At 49.0% G+C, this 16,878-nt stretch overlaps 6 protein-coding genes and 1 non-coding gene across 7 annotated transcripts; 3 read left to right on the forward strand and 4 right to left on the reverse strand.

The window, feature by feature from the left end:
* Window positions 1–212: 212 nt before the first annotated feature.
* Window positions 213–2,432, reverse strand: ASPGLDRAFT_42358 (ER oxidoreductin). Its single transcript, XM_022545591.1, has 3 exons — window positions 2,095–2,432; window positions 488–2,046; window positions 213–435 (listed from the first exon to the last, which is right to left on the reverse strand). Exons 1-3 carry the CDS (start codon window positions 2,197–2,199, stop codon window positions 327–329), a joined length of 1,773 nt encoding a protein of 590 aa, XP_022405443.1. The 5' UTR covers window positions 2,200–2,432; the 3' UTR covers window positions 213–326.
* A 298-nt stretch (window positions 2,433–2,730) lies between these two features.
* On the reverse strand, window positions 2,731–3,671 carry ASPGLDRAFT_163409 (uncharacterized protein; the record flags this gene model as incomplete). The annotated part of the gene is made up of 2 exons (XM_022542544.1): window positions 3,414–3,671; window positions 2,731–3,350 (listed from the first exon to the last, which is right to left on the reverse strand). Exons 1-2 carry the CDS (start codon window positions 3,649–3,651, stop codon window positions 2,731–2,733), a joined length of 858 nt encoding a protein of 285 aa, XP_022405444.1. The 5' UTR covers window positions 3,652–3,671.
* Window positions 3,672–4,186: 515 nt separating this feature from the next.
* Window positions 4,187–4,913, reverse strand: ASPGLDRAFT_63569 (uncharacterized protein; the record flags this gene model as incomplete). The annotated part of the gene is made up of 2 exons (XM_022548681.1): window positions 4,187–4,303; window positions 4,359–4,913. 2 exons carry the CDS (start codon window positions 4,911–4,913, stop codon window positions 4,187–4,189), a joined length of 672 nt encoding a protein of 223 aa, XP_022405445.1.
* Window positions 4,914–6,685: 1,772 nt separating this feature from the next.
* On the forward strand, window positions 6,686–7,731 carry ASPGLDRAFT_63570 (HVSL domain-containing protein; the record flags this gene model as incomplete). Its single annotated transcript, XM_022548682.1, has 3 exons — window positions 6,686–6,953; window positions 7,019–7,244; window positions 7,299–7,731. 3 exons carry the CDS (start codon window positions 6,686–6,688, stop codon window positions 7,729–7,731), a joined length of 927 nt encoding a protein of 308 aa, XP_022405446.1.
* A 208-nt stretch (window positions 7,732–7,939) lies between these two features.
* Window positions 7,940–8,542, forward strand: ASPGLDRAFT_22244 (DUF3807 domain-containing protein; the record flags this gene model as incomplete). Its single annotated transcript, XM_022543164.1, has 2 exons — window positions 7,940–7,972; window positions 8,033–8,542. 2 exons carry the CDS (start codon window positions 7,940–7,942, stop codon window positions 8,540–8,542), a joined length of 543 nt encoding a protein of 180 aa, XP_022405447.1.
* Window positions 8,543–9,197: 655 nt separating this feature from the next.
* Window positions 9,198–9,268, reverse strand: ASPGLDRAFT_t18. Its single transcript has one exon. It is a non-coding gene; the product is annotated as a tRNA-Gly (tRNA).
* A 1,371-nt stretch (window positions 9,269–10,639) lies between these two features.
* Window positions 10,640–12,792, forward strand: ASPGLDRAFT_42368 (neutral amino acid permease). Its single transcript, XM_022545592.1, has 7 exons — window positions 10,640–11,001; window positions 11,091–11,509; window positions 11,562–11,702; window positions 11,750–11,964; window positions 12,012–12,209; window positions 12,256–12,399; window positions 12,450–12,792. The coding sequence occupies exons 1-7, from the start codon at window positions 10,802–10,804 to the stop codon at window positions 12,531–12,533; spliced, it is 1,401 nt and encodes a 466-aa protein (XP_022405448.1). The 5' UTR covers window positions 10,640–10,801; the 3' UTR covers window positions 12,534–12,792.
* Window positions 12,793–16,878: the final 4,086 nt, after the last annotated feature.

Here is a 16,878-nt window from a genome sequence, read left to right on the forward strand (position 1 = left end):
GGACAACTGGATGGTAGTAGGAGCAACGAGAGCGACCGGAGATGGTGATGAGGAGGCGGTGGAGTTCGGTCACGAGAGGCGTACGCTCGGTGCATGTGCCGGAAATGCCGAGGTGCTTAAGGCTTTTGCCGAATTTTGGAAATGCGCCGACAGTATGGATTCAGGGATACAATTAACTTGTGAGAGTTATTTTACTATGTATAGCGAGAGAATGCATTCCGGTCTATGCTAGATACGATGTGAAATCTCCAATGCCCAACCATAACACCAAGCCCAGGCCATCTATGATACAAATTCACCCAGTAAAAACAGAAAAAAGAACAAGATCATAGCTCATCTCGTGAAGGAAGCTTAATCTTCCATGTCCGCGGTGGTACTGGAAGACCAAGCCAGTAGTTCCAGAGCCGGTTCACCTCGAGCACTCCGATTTCGAACCTGTACCCGTTAGTATCCCGATTTAGTGGTGAAAAGAAGGAAGAGAACTTACACTGTCTGCGGAATGCGAGCCCAAGACCCCAGGACGAACATGTACGTATCCCAAACAACTTCAAACTCGGCCTTAAAGTCATCTAGGAACCCGTCATCGGGCCGACGGGGCCGCCGCTCCCACGGCAATCGCTGTCGCTCGGCTCGGTAGGAAAATTCCTCCTCATCACCTTCGTAATAGAACGTAGAACCACCGTCCTTGAACAAACGTCTTGACTTCTGTGCGCCCAATTGACCACCGGCGGGAATTGCAAAGGTCTCGCCCTGTCCCAGGTCCATGGCGCGGTGGAAACTGCGCACCGCGGCTAAACTGTGCGAAATGCGACCGAGGGTGTTCATCAACGCGACCAATTCCAGTCGTCGCAAGGGAGGGTTCTCGCCGTTCTTGGTCTCGTCGTAGTCGAAGAGGACCTTCAATGCGGTGCCGTAGCCGTTGACCTGGAGTTTACCCCAGAGGCGGCACTTGTCGCAACCCACGCAGTCCATAAGACGGCTGACGTTGCGGAAGCGGTTGCGGAAGTCCTCCTTCAGACCCGGGGAGCTGGGATCCTGGAACATCAGGTGCTCATCGAAGATTTGAGGCCGCTTCGACAGGGTCTGAGTCAACTGGGTGACCTTGTCCTTGGTGTCCATATCCTGCGCCGGGTCGCTCGTACAGTAGGTGTAACCCTGAAGGTGCTTCTGCAGCTTGGCCACAGCCCGCGAGACCAGGGCGTAGTTGAAGTACAGGTTCGAGATCCGCTCGGGGTGGTCGTGCAGACGCTCCTGGAAGCATTGCAGGTTCGGGTGCCACTGTCCAGTCGTCTGGTTGAGATAGTCCCAGCACAGATGCGTCGAGATAGACGCATGCATTCCGCTAATAACCCGATGGAACACCCGCTTCTCCAAACACTCGTTATCCAACGGATACCCATCCGGCCGCTTCATCTCCATCTGCAACACGTTCCGGAAATCGTTCATAGCCTGCAATCCACCCAACTCCTGCGCCGGCGACACACTAAGCCCAGGAGTCGGCTTCAAGAAACAATTCTCCCGATAAATAGCATCCCAAACCTGATGCGCCCCTGGTCCGGCATACCCTGTAAACCTCTCTGGGTTATCAACCAGACTCACATAATCACCCTTCCCACTAGCCCCCTCATCCTCAGGAACACAGTAGTCGCGCTCGTCGCATTCATCATCATACTCAACCACACAACTCTCCCCAACATTATCACCCAACATCCCCTGCAACGGCCTATCCCGCGGTCTCTCCGCCTGTTGCTTGCGACCCGGGTGTCCGGCCTTGGGACCTTCGAGTTTACTCAGTTCCTCGGCTCGCCACGTCAACGGGATATCCTCTTCCAAGTCAATGGTATTCACGGAACACGCGATGTTCCCACACATGCTTTCCGAGTCGGCCCAGAAGGGACATTCTTTGTTGAAGAGGTTGAGACGGTAATGGGAGAAGAAATCGGTTTCTTGGGTGATGGAGTGGAGGAGGGTGTAGACTTCATCGTTTAGATGGTCGATGGTCGCGTATGAGACGCAGGCGTCGGTGACTGTGGCTTTGGGGTCGATCTGGTTTATTAGTGGGCTTTCTTTTGGTTCCTGGTGGTTGGGACTTACAGCGCAGGTGTTCGAGTCGTGGTGCTCGGCTTGCGCTTCATCATTGGCGCTGGTGAGTCGTAAAAAGGCGAAAAGGGCCAAATAGAAGACCCTGGCTGAGCGCATTTTGCTCAATGTGAATGTATAAATGTGCGAAAGTAGAGTTACTGTACAGAGCACGGAGTAAACTCAGACGCTGTAAACAAAATGCGGCGTTGATCAGCAGTCTGATCTCATCCTTGTCCGCGACTGCGACGCGAAGAAAAGCAGAACAGCAGAACAGAACACTATGGCAAGACGCAAGTGACAGGTGTCAAAGAATGAACGTGTTAAGCCCTGGCAAGTGTGATTAGAAAGAAAGAAAGAATGTGGATGAGTAAAGAAAGAATTCCGAAGTGGACAATCTGGCCTGAGGTGGTGGCGGAAACTATTCGAGGTCCGGATGATCGCCGGGCTGTGAGGGTCCGTAAGCAGGGCTTGTCTGTGTTGTGCCTGGTCAGAAATCGGTTGCAAATATATTACTTTCTCTGATATACATAGTTATCTTCATACGTGTTACTCCATACTTGTTGTATGATATCTGACTTCACCACAATAATGACAATGCCATGCAATTTGGAGTCGATCTCTATGATGCACTCTAACCATAACAATATATCAAACACTCAACACCTCCCCTTCCAAATCCCTCCCCTCCTCCATCTCCCTAACCCTCTCCCCCTCCCCACCCACAAAATCCTCCCCAGCAACCCCCCTGGTCTCCGGCTCGCCCAACTGCTTCTCAAACCCAAGCACCCTCCCAATAAAACCCAACAACAACCCCTCCACCTCCGGCCCCAACCCACTCAACCCATGATCCCCCCTCTCAAACAACTTAATCACCCTCTCCCCCCCATTTTCACTCTCATCCCCATACTGCCGATACAACGCCTCCGAACACTCACTCCCCAGCACATTATCCCCCAACCCATGCAGTAGCAGCAACGGCCTTGGCGCCAAACCCTTTACGCCCGCTGTTCTGGCGGTCTGCGAGGCGATGGTCGCGACGCCGCGGATTCGGTTTGGTTCTTCGGCTGCGGCTGTGAAGCAGGGGCTGCCGCCGAAGGACCAGCCGACGAGGACAAAGTTCGTGGATTTGTAGTGCTGCGAGAGATAGTTTAGGGAGGCGATGATGTCGGCGGTGCAGTGGTCTGTGTCTGCGGCGAGGCGGTAGTCGAGGCGGATGCAGGGGATGGAGAGGAGGAGGGATAGCTTGTCCGCTAGTGATGGGTAGATTCCTCGGGGATAATTAGCTTTTCATGGATATGCACATGTAGTTCGATACGGTGTAGGATGTTTACCGGCTGGTCCGCTCACGCCTCCGCCAGCACCACTGACCAATACCGCGGCTGACGCATTGGCATCGTCGACGCTGTATTTGCGTGGCTCGTGTAGAATGGCTGGGGCTGCGTGGTCCAATGGATCCTTGACACGGATGTTGATTTTCCTCGCGAGGGACGGTTTGATCGCACTCTTGTCGACTTTGGGCGGATGGATTGGGCCAAGACTGTGGAGTGGGTGACGTTGAACAGTAGCCATGATGGTTAAGCTGATAGGTCAAGCCGTATCAATTATGGGCAATACTGCAGTAAAGGTCAAAAATAGAAAACGACGTGCAGGAGTGCGTCAGATCTGTCATGATCTTCGTGTTGACGTGGATCTTTACTGCAGTTCCCCATGGCAGCTTCCCTTATAGGTAGGTGCGATGCTTCCCGTTTTGAGGTCAGGCTGACGCACATACTGAGCCAGACTTTGGACCTTACTGTGGCAATTGGAAAGTAGAAAATGGCTTGTATTAACCAGGTGAAGCTAAAACTGTATACATGATTAAAATCCTATACCCCAACAAAGTAACATCGGTTCCATCCATCTATATGGTGAACAACACAAAACCGACAACTCCAGGTTGACCAAAAAAGAACCCCAATGCCTAAACAAAAGAAAAACAAAAGAAAATACCACCCGGTATAAACACCATACTCCGAAGAGGGTATATGACCTCGTAACGTCGTGACAGCTTCAAACGAGCGACTTGAGTCAAGAGTTAGGCTTGACATATGCTTGAACGACCCGTCTAGACGGGGATGCGCTTGAATCCGCAGCGCTTGAGCACCTTGGCCACGAAAATGTAAGGCTTAGGCGGCGGTTTTGTGTAGAACGGGTCGTTCTTGAAGTCCTCTTCCCGAAATTTCTGCAGACAAAGTTAATTAGTGTGCAATATATCAAGCAAGGGGAGTGGGACTTACGAATCCAGGATTGCGCGTGAAATTCCCGAAGTCACTCATCATATTGGCTCCCTCTTCGTAGTCGTACGTGTTCCCACCGTTGTCCGTATGACCCGGCGGGTAGAAAGCGGTGCCATCCAGGGGCCGGTTGTTGCGGACACTGTCGACAATCCGCTCGCGAGGGGTGGCTCTGAGGGCCTCCTCATTCGATCGGCTGACAGCCTCCAGCGGGCTCACCTGGTTGTTGCGATTGCGCTCTCTGCACACGGCATCGTAAGGGCCCTCATGGTGGTACATGAGGTCGCCCACGTTGTCCATCCGGTCGATGACATCCGGATTGACCAGGCCAGAACCTGGGGAGTACCTTCGAGGCTCCGGGTAGCTCTTGGGGCGGGGACGGGGACGGTTGTCCTCGTAGTTGGCACTCGCCCAGTTTGTCCCGGGGTACATTGGGTGGTGTTCCAGCGTGCCCGAGAAATCGACGGAAGGCACCGAGCGGAGGGAGTCGGTACTGGGACGGCGGTAGAGCGACTCGGGAGAGTTGCAGCTGTAGGGGTTGTTGCTGCCAGCGTTCATGCTGGTGGCTTGCTCGGAGTACCAGTAGTCCTGAGGGGGACAGTCCTCAATATACTGGGCGCCACGGAGGTAGTCAGCGTAGGGAAGCTGACGGGAAGACACAGTGGTAGGCATGCTGTGCCTGTGGTCTGACTATGTCTTTCCACAAAAAAAAAAAAAAAAAAAAAGAAAAAGAAAAAGAAAAGAAAAGAAAAGAAAAGAAAAGAAAAGAAGAACTAACGGTCCAACAGGAGACTGCTTATACCAGACGGCGGGGTAAAGCAGTGCTTATAGTAAGTAAAAGCGAGACAGCAGTATGAAGAAATGCAGTATGAACAGGGAGGATGTAGGAGGGAAGAAAAGATGCTGACCGGGAGAACAGCGGACAGGATAGAAATACCTGCCCCAGCAGACAGGCGCAGTCGGAGCCAGGTAAGGCAGGCACAAGACTCACGAGGCCCAGAGTGACGTGATGACTTGCGTAGCCCAACGCTTATCGATCTAATTTTCCCATTCGGGCTTAGTTCCGGGGTAAGCGGATGCCTAAAGTGGTTAGTGTGAGGGTTGTCCGGGAGTGCTATACCCGGTTGGGACTGAAATGCATTTAAAGTTTTCTCTCGATGATGACACTGTATGGACGTGCCGGATGCCTGAGTGTCGGAATTGTATCTAGTACGATATACTACTATGTAGGAGTCAGCCGTGGAATGGTCTAGACTGACTGTTGCTGACTGTTGCTGACTGCTTGTTTGTATGTTTTGTCTGACGTCATGGATCATCGCTGAGTATACTCCACCACACACTCGAGTAACACTAGAGACGAGGTTCCTTTTTCTCGGGATTATACCGTAGGGCTGGTTTGACAGAAAGATCTACATGAAGTATGCGCAAAGGGCAAGGGGAAAATGAAGGGTTCACTTTCACTTTTCCTTGGGAATCATTGGCCATGTGTCGGCCCTGTCGATGAGCCGTGCTTTCCACTAATTTAAGCTTACCCGTAATGTCCGGTGGTCTGGACCCGTCTAGAGTAACCTGCTCGATGACTGGAAGAACCACTAGTGTGTCTAAGTAGGAGTTCTCGCTTCAAGCAGTAATTCGATGCAGCTTCTAACGTAATCGGTAAGCGAGCTGGACATGTAAGCGAGCTGGACACAACGTATTCCGTACTAAATCGCCCTTTTGAGACTTCAATATCTCAACAACAAAGCTTTTACTTGAACTGAGATTTCAAATAAAGCATTATAGTATATATTTATAACACATAATAAGTGATCAGGTTGTTGGGATGTCTGTGTGGCCAGGTAATATAAATTACGTTGTAATTATATATATTTTAGATATTGTATATTCGAATATAGCGAATAAAATTAAAAAAAAAATCCTAGAAAATGAAAAACATATGCTGTAGTACAGTAGAGTGTAGACCTGTCTCTAGTATATCATACTACTTACAGGCCTCCATATTTAAAAGTGGTGAATATTGCAGTTCTAAAAATGGCGATTTAGTATGGAATACATTGATGTCCAGCTCGCTTACATTTCCAGCTCGCTTACCGATTAGTTAACTACGTTAATTAACTAACTAGCAGTTTTGCTACAGCATCATGGTGGTAGTTGAACATTGAAAATAGAAAAACATGGCGTCTCTATGAAGGTATACCGGGATAGCTATTTTGTTCTATAGTAGAGTAAACATAGAAAGTTAGCGCGGTAATACAATACCCAAGCGGAGTGCTGTATTACCAATAAAACCACCATCACCAACAACACCGCTCCCCATATCCAACTCTACCATGTCCCTAGTCCAATACTCAGATTCAGAATCTGACTCAGACACCCAAACACCACCTTCCCCACCAGCCAAGCGAATCCGCCCAAATACCCAGCGCCAGCGCCGCAGTAATCAAGGCTCATCACTTCCCCCATTACCAACAACCTTCTACGACCTCTACGCCACCAGCACTCGCGTCAGCGTCCAAGATGACCCAAGCCTCCATGGAGGGCGAAAACGGGTGATCCCGCATGTTGAAGGGAACTGGCCTACGCATTTGTATCTTGAGTGTAAGCTGCTTTGCTCCCAAATTCCATTTGTTTACGTGTTCTGGCTGGCTGACATAGGTGAACAGGGTTCCCGAACAAGAGTGAGCTGGGGGTATTAGAAAACCTCGTCCAAAAATCCGAGAGTAAGCTAGGAGATAAGCCCAGGGTCATACATAGCCTCCTGCGAAGTGACCTGGGTGCACAGCTCCCGCTACACATAAGCTTATCCAGGCCGGTTGTTCTGCGGACTGAACAGAGACAATCTTTCATCGATGCATGTCAGACTGCGGTTAGGGATTCAAATGTGTCACCGTGAGTATCTAACCCTCTTTTATTTGAAATATGCAGTGTTCTGACATCATTCAGGTTCGACATCACGCCAGGGAGCCTGCATTGGGTATCCAACTACGAGAAAACGCGCTGGTTCCTTGTCTTACGTGCGCAGAAACCTGCGAACGATGGATTGAATCGCCTACTCACGCTCTCCAATCGCTCGCTTGCTTTATTTGATCAACCCCCTCTTTACGAAAAGACTGTCCAGACTGGTTCTGGTGGAGGACGGCGGAAGCAGACGAACGGCGCAGATGAAGATTATTCGCATTGTTTCCATATCTCTATTGCGTGGAGTCTGATTGAGCCTTCTCCGGACGACAACGAGCGAGTGGCGAGTATTGATTTACAGGATTTGAACGGTCTCAGTGTTCGTTTTGATTGTGTCAAGGCGAAGATTGGGAATAATATATCTAGCATACCGCTGCTGAGTGGGATTGTTGAGCAGAAAGGAATTGGGGGATTGTGATTGCAGATCTGCACATATAGACTATGATACCGTATTTAACAATACTAACAGGTTTATTTTCTCTTTTTTTACGTATTTCCTCACTCATATTGCTGATTGAATAGCTGTTGTCGTGTAATTTATGTAATATTACAGGTAACGTGACCACATCGCGCTATTCTACGCGTTTCCGCACTCCGACTCATCTTCTTTGGTGACAACCAGCATCATGGCCCAACTACAAATCCCACCAGTGACTCTAGTAAGCTTTACCCCTTTTCCCTCCGTCTAAAAAGACCCCGACTAACATATTTGCACCCAGGACGACCTTCAAACCTTCCAAGCCAAGCATTTCCTCGGCCACCAAACACCAGCATGTGACAACCCGACCGCCCCAGCCGAAGACGCTTACTACCCCTACGAAGAAGAAGAATACTATGACGATGGCGATGATCTCGGATTCTACCCAGATGGCGTAGAACGTACTCTCACAGACGAGCAGATCAGGATATTCCGGCATAGCGAGATACACGCAATACTGCGGGAGAGACAATTAAGAGAAGAGGAGGCGGAGTATGAGGGGTCTGATGAGCAGGCTCAGGCTCAGGCTCAGGGTCCGGCTCAGACTGGGAATGCGAAGCGGAAACGTGAGGACGAAGATAATGATGAGGGCGGGTTGAAGCGGGTCGGTTCGAAGCTGGCCGAATCGGCTGGTGTCGGTACTGGGTCGACGGCACTGGATTATGATGATGAGCAGGAACCTCGTGAGATTCAGAGACCTGCTGCCAGTGCTCCGTTTGCTGGACGGAGGATTATTTCGTATGAGGATTGAGAAGTTGGTTTTGTTCAAGGATATTCATCACTGCTGGTGTCTTGCTCATGGTAAGTTTGTCTCTGTTTTGTTGTTATTACTGCAAATGATGAGAATCTTCTTGTCATCCTTAGGCTTAACGCCACACCATCTTAGCTCGATGTGTGAGGTTATGAGGACCGTAATCTTCTCTCTGATGCACTTGTTCTTGCTTATCTTGCCGCATACTTTGTGTTGCCCAGCAGCTAACTCGAGTTGTCAGAAGTATAGTCACAACACACAACTCTCTCCGGAACAAAAAACCGCTGCGTAAATCGCCTGATCCTATCAAGAACTGACGTTATGAAGATAGGCCGTTGATAAGCAAGCTCCGTGTCTGGGGTCTGGGAATAAAGGCCCGATCATCGTGGCCCCGAAAATAAGCGACCTGCGCTGTTTTTGCTCACGTTATGACCTCACCGTCCTCCAGATTAATGCGGAGTGATAAGATCCTTGCATGACGATTTGCTGAAGGCGAGAACATCCGTTCGCCACGGTCGACATACCCACTTTTCAGTCTCATAAGCTGATTTAATGTTGAGCCCGTAATACATAGCAGGCCATGCCATTTCGACCGTAACATTAAGAATTTGAAAAAAAAAAAAAAAAAAAAAAAAAAAAAAAGGAAAGAAAGAAATGCATCGTCCGTGAATCGAACACGGGCCTCGTCGATGGCAACGACGAATTCTACCACTAGACCAACGATGCTAGACCGCTTGACTATCTTGTCAGGTGATTGGTCAATGGTTCATCTTTTTGAATTGTGAGCTAACTAGCCAAGTCCTCGGCAGCTAGACGGCATCTCGCGGTTTCTCGGCGTCATTTTGGAGGGTGCCGCTAAGAAGTAGAGTCTGTCATATCGCGTTACCCCAGACCCAGACACAAATAACCTCATGGCGACCAGCGGCCCAACTCCACCCCTAGCGGATATTATGTGTAATAGCAACCCATTGTGCTGGACTCTCCGCAAACAGTGGATTTCATTACACGAGAAAAACAGCGGACTGACTGCGCTATTTATTCTCGAGAATGCGGGGGATCCGGGGTTGGAGAATCTGGGGATTAGGATTCATCTGCATGGATTATGCATGGGATCCTGCATAAGTCTCTTCTTGTCTTATTGTGTATGCATGAGTGCCTCACTGGCAGTCTACCCCAACGCTGATCTCAGCGAGCTGAAACCGTTTATATTGCCTGTTTGGATGCCGCGGAAATGCAGAACTTGTACATACGGACACTGACTCGATGTGGCAGTCTAGAACGGTTTCTCACTCCTTCCCATAAGCTTACTATATACATTAGATTCTCGCTAGGGGTGTCTAGCCCCATCTCACTCAGCAGCCAAGCTGCTCATGCGGTGTCCCCGTAAGATGTAACCCTGTCATTCACTCACTCGTAATTGGGCCCGTATTCCCTGTCAACATCTAAGTCAACGCCCTGACCAATTGGATAATGAGGAATATTCAGACAATTGCCTTGTCTGGCGACGCGAGATAAAATAATTACTGGAAACGGCAATGATCTGACGATTCCATAACTTAATTACTGATAAAGAGTTATCAATGCTCTACACAGGTCAATGTAGATACTAGAATGTAGATAGGATTGTAGTCGCGGTGTTTATACTCTCCCGTGGATTCTTTTATTGCACCTGCAGCTGTGGCGCCAGAGGCAAAACAATCCAGTATCATCCGGACCTGACACGATAAGCGATATCCGCCCAGAGAGAGAGAGAGTGAGTGAGTGAGTGAGTGAGTGAGTGTGTGTGTGTGCGTTACACAGGGAGGGGCGGAGCTGTCATCCTGGAGTGCTGGATTGGGATATAGCACAAAGCTTGATGTTATTGATCCTGTTACTTGCTTATTATTATGGTATAGGGTATAGTATAGTACAAGTAGTACGGAGTACATGTATGTACATAGAGTAGTGACAGCTTACCCCAATATGTATATCAACGGGCCGTGACCGTGAAGAGGATATCCTGACTGTTGATTGGTCGGGAGCTCCGATCCGAACCACCCAGGCTTTTTGTTTTACTTTCTTCGGTGACATTTACTTGTGCTTGTAGAGGCCAGCCGGGGGGAAGCCATCCTAGAAGGTGCTAGCTTGCCGGGCTCTCTTTAAAGTTCCCTTGTTCCCCGTTGTTTTGTTCTCCATCTCTTTCCACTTTTCTACCTTATTGTCTTTTAATTTATAGTACCTTCATCTGTGCCATTGTCCGGTACTATTGTCCAGTTCATTATGGCTCCTCAGATTGTCGACGCCCCTCCTACCACCATCGACCTGGAAACAGGCCACGAGAGCGAAAACAAGAAGAACACTGGCCCGGACGAGATCTCCGCCATTGACGAGAAGAAAGACGACCAGATCCCAGCCTACCAGCAGGATGCCTTTGGTAACGAGGAGTTTGCGGAGGTCAAATACAAGGTCTTGAAGTGGTGGTACGTTCTGGGATTCATTACACTATTGTCTAACGGTCATTGAGACCCCACCTGGACACATCCCAACTGACACGTTCTTTGTACCACAGGCAATGCGGGTTACTCATGGTCGCCGAAACCGTCTCCCTGGGTGTCCTCTCGCTGCCCAAGGCCGTCGCAGGTCTAGGTCTGGTCCCCGCTATCATCATCCTCATCGGGCTGGGTATCATGGCAACATACACGGGCTATGTCATCGGTCAGTTCAAGTGGAAGTATCCGCACATCACCAACATGGCGGATGCGGGTGAGGTCTTGATGGGGCGGTTTGGGCGTGAGTTGCTGGGGATTGGACAAATGCTGTTCCTGGTTTTTATCATGGCAAGCCATATTCTCACGTTTACGGTGGCTATGAACACGATTACCAACAATGGGACTTGCTCGATTGTGTTTGGGGTTGTGGGGACGATTATTTCGTTTATTTGCTCGCTGCCTAGGACGTTGGAGAAGATGTCGTGGCTTTCGTTGGTTTGTGAGTGACTCCCTGTGTCCCGGGAGCAAGTCCGATGGCTAACTAAGTACAGCGTTCATCAGTATTCTCTCTGCGGTGATGATCACCATGGTTGCGGTTGGTGTCCAGGATGATGGAGCTGCTGTTGAGGCTACTGTGAAGACTAACCTCTTCCACGGTTTCACTGCAGTGACCAACATTGTATTTGCTTTCTGTAAGTTCTCTGGCTCATAACGACGATCACAAGCTAACCATCTTTAGCCGGACACGCCGCCTTCTTCGGTCTCATGGCTGAACTCAAGGATCCTCGCGACTACCCCAAGGCCCTGTGCTTGCTCCAGGGTATCGATATCTCGCTGTACATTATCGCTGCCATTGTCATCTACCGCTACACCGGTGCCGAAGTCGCCTCTCCCGCTCTTGGATCAGCTGGTACTCTGGTTTCCAAGATTGCCTACGGAATTGCGCTGCCAACTGTAGGTCTACTATTCTCTTATGAGACTGAACTCTGCTAACGGTTTAGATCATCATCGCCGGTGTCATCAACGGTCACGTCGCTTTCAAGTACGTCTACATTCGGCTCTTCCGCGGTACAGACCGCATGCACAAGCGTGACTTGGTCGCCGTTGGCACCTGGATCGGTATTGGCCTGGTCCTCTGGATCATCGCCTGGATCATTGCCTCTGCCATTCCAGTCTTCAGCAACCTCCTGAGCTTGATTGTACGTTATCTCGCCGCCGCATAGTGGATCATACTGACTAGTTCAGACTGCATTGTTCGCAAGTTGGTTCACCTACGGCCTGAGCGGGATCTTCTGGCTGTACATGAACAAGGGCTTGTACTTCTCTTCACCCCGGAAAATCGCCTTGACACTTCTTAATGTCATCATCGTCGGAATTGGCGCTATCCTGGTATGTTTCCTCACCTTTAAACCATCAGTCCAAATTAATAATGTGAACAGTGCGGCCTCGGTCTCTACGTCTCCGGAAAAGCCATCCACGATAATCCCAGCAGCGCGAGTTTCTCGTGTGCTGCGAGCAACTAATCTCTTTTTCTCTTTTTCTCTTCTTGTTGATTACTTTTTCTGATACTTGATACTGCATCTGCATAATGCTGTGCATTGCATGATGGCATGTGTTTCCGAATCATGGGCTGGGTTGCAGGTTATGACGTTCGGGGGTGGGCTAAACAAGCTATTTCTGTAATATCTACGGAGTATTTGATACCATATTCGTACTGGTAACGTTAGAGAAAATTATGATGTTGTATTCTATTGACCTCATACTCGCTTGGTTTTTGCATGTTAACCCTATGCGATTACAACCGGTTGACGAAAATCAACCTTCTGTTGAAACGTAACTCGCGTCAAACGAGAGCTAGTTCTCGTTCGTGACCCTGTATGCTGCCACATCTGCGTCGTGCTGGAAGCGTGCAATATCAGCTCCGGCTCCGTTTATAGTATCCTGCTTCCCTACATACGAGCCCTAACCACCCCTGGTGACCATTCTAGAACTCGATTTCCTAGTCCTGGATTGACTCCACTCTCATCATCTCGTTGGAGCTCCGCATGGATCGCGGAGGATCAATCCCAGGGCAGATTAACCTTGCAGAGACAAAAGCCATCCGAAAGAATAACGGATCCATCTCACGGGGCTCAGACGAGGGAGAAACAAATAGGTTTCTGTTTCCAACAACTTAGTTAAACAGACGAGCAAAGCATTTGTCTTTTCCGAAATCGCCACAAGAATAAGGCGCGGGTCTAGGACATGGCATAGCAACTGTCATATTCATCAACTCAATCTTGTGACCCAACGTCCGGAATAGCCAAGGCACTGCGTACTGGATCCCCGAATTATCAGATTGGTCCCGCAAAATCTTCCCTTTTTCCAGGCGCCGTGCATAGACAGGCCTCGGAAAGATAGTCTCAAAATCCGTTGTGTACTGTGCGCAGGGCATGCAGACATGCTCGCAGATGGGGTTGAGGACAACATATGCGTCTCTTTGACCACATTTTCTGTATAACATGAAGGTTTTTTTTTTTTTTTTTTTTTTTTTTTTTTTTTTTTAGCGAATTCCGTCGTCTCGTGCTATTTCAAGCGACGTAGCTAGGGTAAGTTTTCGGAAGGAAAAGTGCTTGCGAAATTGGTTGTTTCGTTAACATTGGCGTGAGGAATTCAGTGATTGCACAGGCTTGTTGCCTGCGTTCCATATCTGATAATATCACTCTGGAGCAATGACTCGAGACCGTCCTTAGATCCTTTCTTGTACTTACCGATATTACTAATGTCGAAGTCACGGGTACGATCATACAGAAGGCAATTGTCACTTATCCTTATCGCGTTTATCAAAGGCATTGGGATGTCCAGTTTACCCGAAAAAAGAGAATAGTGGGTTCGTTGGTTAGTATATATCGGCCTTTTTTGAAAATCCGCTATAATATCGCCGGGGTAAGGCCTTAGTCTGGGATGTAGACAGCAGCCGCTATATTTGTTAAAGTTAGTTTAGTGACCAAGCGTCCGCGGTAACATAGGCATTGAGGGCTCTGTCTGTAGAGCTATCGGTGAGACTGTGCGGTCTCTGGCGTTCCTTCAGGTGTCGTACATTGGAAGGTATCGGAGAAGCTCTCCCAAAATGTGTTGCTTATTGTGTGCAGGGCATGTATACATACTTGGACTGGTTTGTAGACAGCAGATGTCGTCAATGGGCAAATAATGCGCATCTGTATATCACACCAAAGCTGTTACGCCTTGCTGGCTTATTTGATTCCATAATCTTCTATTGGTGCATCAGCGCAACGGTGTTTGGAGGATGTACAGTCCAATCCCAGCCTTGATTTGTATGCTATATTCTTTCAAGGTTTCCAAGGGTCATGAAGCTGCTTGCTCACATTATTAGCCACGGTGCTGGAAGAATCACTCTCTTAATCCCCATCATCTGGGCGAGAACGCTTGGATCTGCCGGAAATGGATCGTCTCGTAATCCTGCCTGAAGTATACCCGCAGCGAGCTGCGCGCTTGCTCTCCTGCTGCAGTCAAAGACGCCTACCAGAAGACGCTCCTCATTGACGCCGTCACGTCCCCAATCCGCTTTGCTTTTTTATTTTGGGGGGATAAGTGACTGGTCAATTCATGTTAGATGGATTCGGGCTGGCGAGCGTACTTTGATGATTCCTCACCGAGGGATATTTCTCTGCGTTCCTAATTGCGGCCATGCTTGTTCTTAGAGCGTAAGTATTATCAAACGGAGGAAATGCTCGATTGGCTGGTCAGCGTCTTCTCTGCCTTTTTCAAAAAATTCCCGCACCACGCCCAGGGTAAGGCGCGCGTCCGGAATATAGAAAGCAGTCGCTGTATTTGTTTAAGCCAGTTTAGTGACCCAATGTGCGCAATAATCTAGGCATTGAGCACGGGATCTGCCGAACTACTGGAGTGATTCTGCAAGATCTCCCCTTCTTCCAAGCGTCGTACGTAGACAAATCTCGGAGAAGTATTCACGAAATTTGTTGTGTATGCCATTGCATCTTTTTGCCCGATCTGATGTATGGGGCCTGCGCCTCTACCTTCTGTATCCACTCTGGCCCCATCAATACCAGTTGGAATGCTATTACGCATGTATATTTTGTGCAAGACATGCGGACATCCTCGGACATGGGTCTGCAAGCTGCAGATACATCGTGCGTACCAGTCCGCCTGTATATCACACCAAATATTCTTTTCCCTTGTCTGATGGCTTCCTACTGGCTTACTTGATCATGTCGCCTTATAGCGGGTCAAGGGTGATCCGATGGCGTATAGATCTCTGAAAGCATAGCTTTGAATATTTTGTTTCCGTAAACTTTTCAAGAATGATAGGTGAATGTGGTGGTTGCCGTATATAGCTTGTTAATCCATTTTGGCTTGAGACTAAGTTGGCAAGCGGACCCTTCACTGAGGCGAATGTCCCTCTGTGTCCCTGGTTGTGGGATCGTTCGTGTTGAAGGCATTGGGACACCCCATTTACCGAACAGAAGTGGTGTATTCAGTGGCCATCGTCTTTTGTTTATAAGACAGAACCACGAGAGCCTTTCGCGGAGGAAGCAAAAAGCCTTCCGAGATATCCGTGGTATCTTCCTTTTATCACAGAGGCTGATGACAGCGTTAAAAAATTCGGTCCAATACTCGGGCCAAGGAAGTCATAGCCATGTAGAGCATGGCTTGTTGTGTGCCTATTGCCGAGTTTGATCGGACTCGCAAGAGACACGGCGATTGACTCAAGGCTTCCGACTTGTTTATACATGAACACAGGTCGTATATCACGAGTCCTCAAGCTCGATGAAATACCTCTGTTCTTAGCCAGGCACGCGACAGGGCACTGCTCCATGTAATGATTCAGCCGTTACAGTTTTAGGGCCACGATAAGTGTTCCTTCTTCGTTGAATGGATGATGCCATGAAGCCGTGGGTTTTGTTTGTAACGTCGGTTTACCTTCTTCGTATATTCAATCAATGTCAGTGTTCCATTTCGGTGAGCATTTCATGTCTCCTGGATCCCGACTGCGGTTGTGTACACCCGTCACTGATACCGGATTTACCACAGAGTGGTCTATCAGGTCCACCCAATGAAAGCAGCTCCTCTAGCTTCTATCATGATGTTGAAGTTCGAAGTTCAAGATAGCCACCCAGTTTGCCGGATCCACGGGAGAAGGCAAGTAAATCTTGCTGGTAAATTTGGCAGTGTCGGGCAGGATATTGCGCCGGTCGAGGCTTTCTGAGCGTTGGATCTTGGTTTGTATGGCTCAATGTACCATAGGGGATATAGCGCGCGCGCGGATGTTGAATTAAGTCCTGCGTAGTGTCCCAGACATAAAAAAAGCCCATCGATAGTGGACAAAACATAACTCTTATCAACTCGTCTGCTGCAAGCATGCCCAGGTACGAGAGTCCTAGTAAGACTGGGAAACGAATGCGTGTGCTGCCTTTTGGCAGCGTGCACAGTCCACATTTTCTGTCTTGTACATGGCGAGCGTGGTATTTTGGAGAAAAAACGACGTTTCTAGTATTCTAGTTCTCGAAGTATCGACAAACACTGGCGCCAGTATGTGAGAATGCAAAGGACGTATAATGCCTGCCTGATCTGGTAGACTTCTGTTAGGTCGCCGATTGGGTGCGTACTCTTCTCGGGGTTGTTCCGTAGTACCTCTGAGGGCTAATACCCTATAATGCAGAGCTTCGCTTGTATTCGCCTGACGTTTCCAGCGATGTCTTTCGGTAAGTATCCAGTTCTTTTCTTCTTGATATTGGTCTCTGGTTCAATTAATCGTTAACATTTTGCGCATTTTCACTGATAGCTCCGCCTGGCCTCAAATTTGTTCACCTCACTGTCCCTGGCATCGGAGAGGAAGGGGCTTGTCAT

This window comes from Aspergillus glaucus (genome assembly GCF_001890805.1).
Source record: "Aspergillus glaucus CBS 516.65 unplaced genomic scaffold ASPGLscaffold_2, whole genome shotgun sequence".
Taxonomy (NCBI): Eukaryota; Fungi; Ascomycota; class Eurotiomycetes; order Eurotiales; family Aspergillaceae; genus Aspergillus; species Aspergillus glaucus.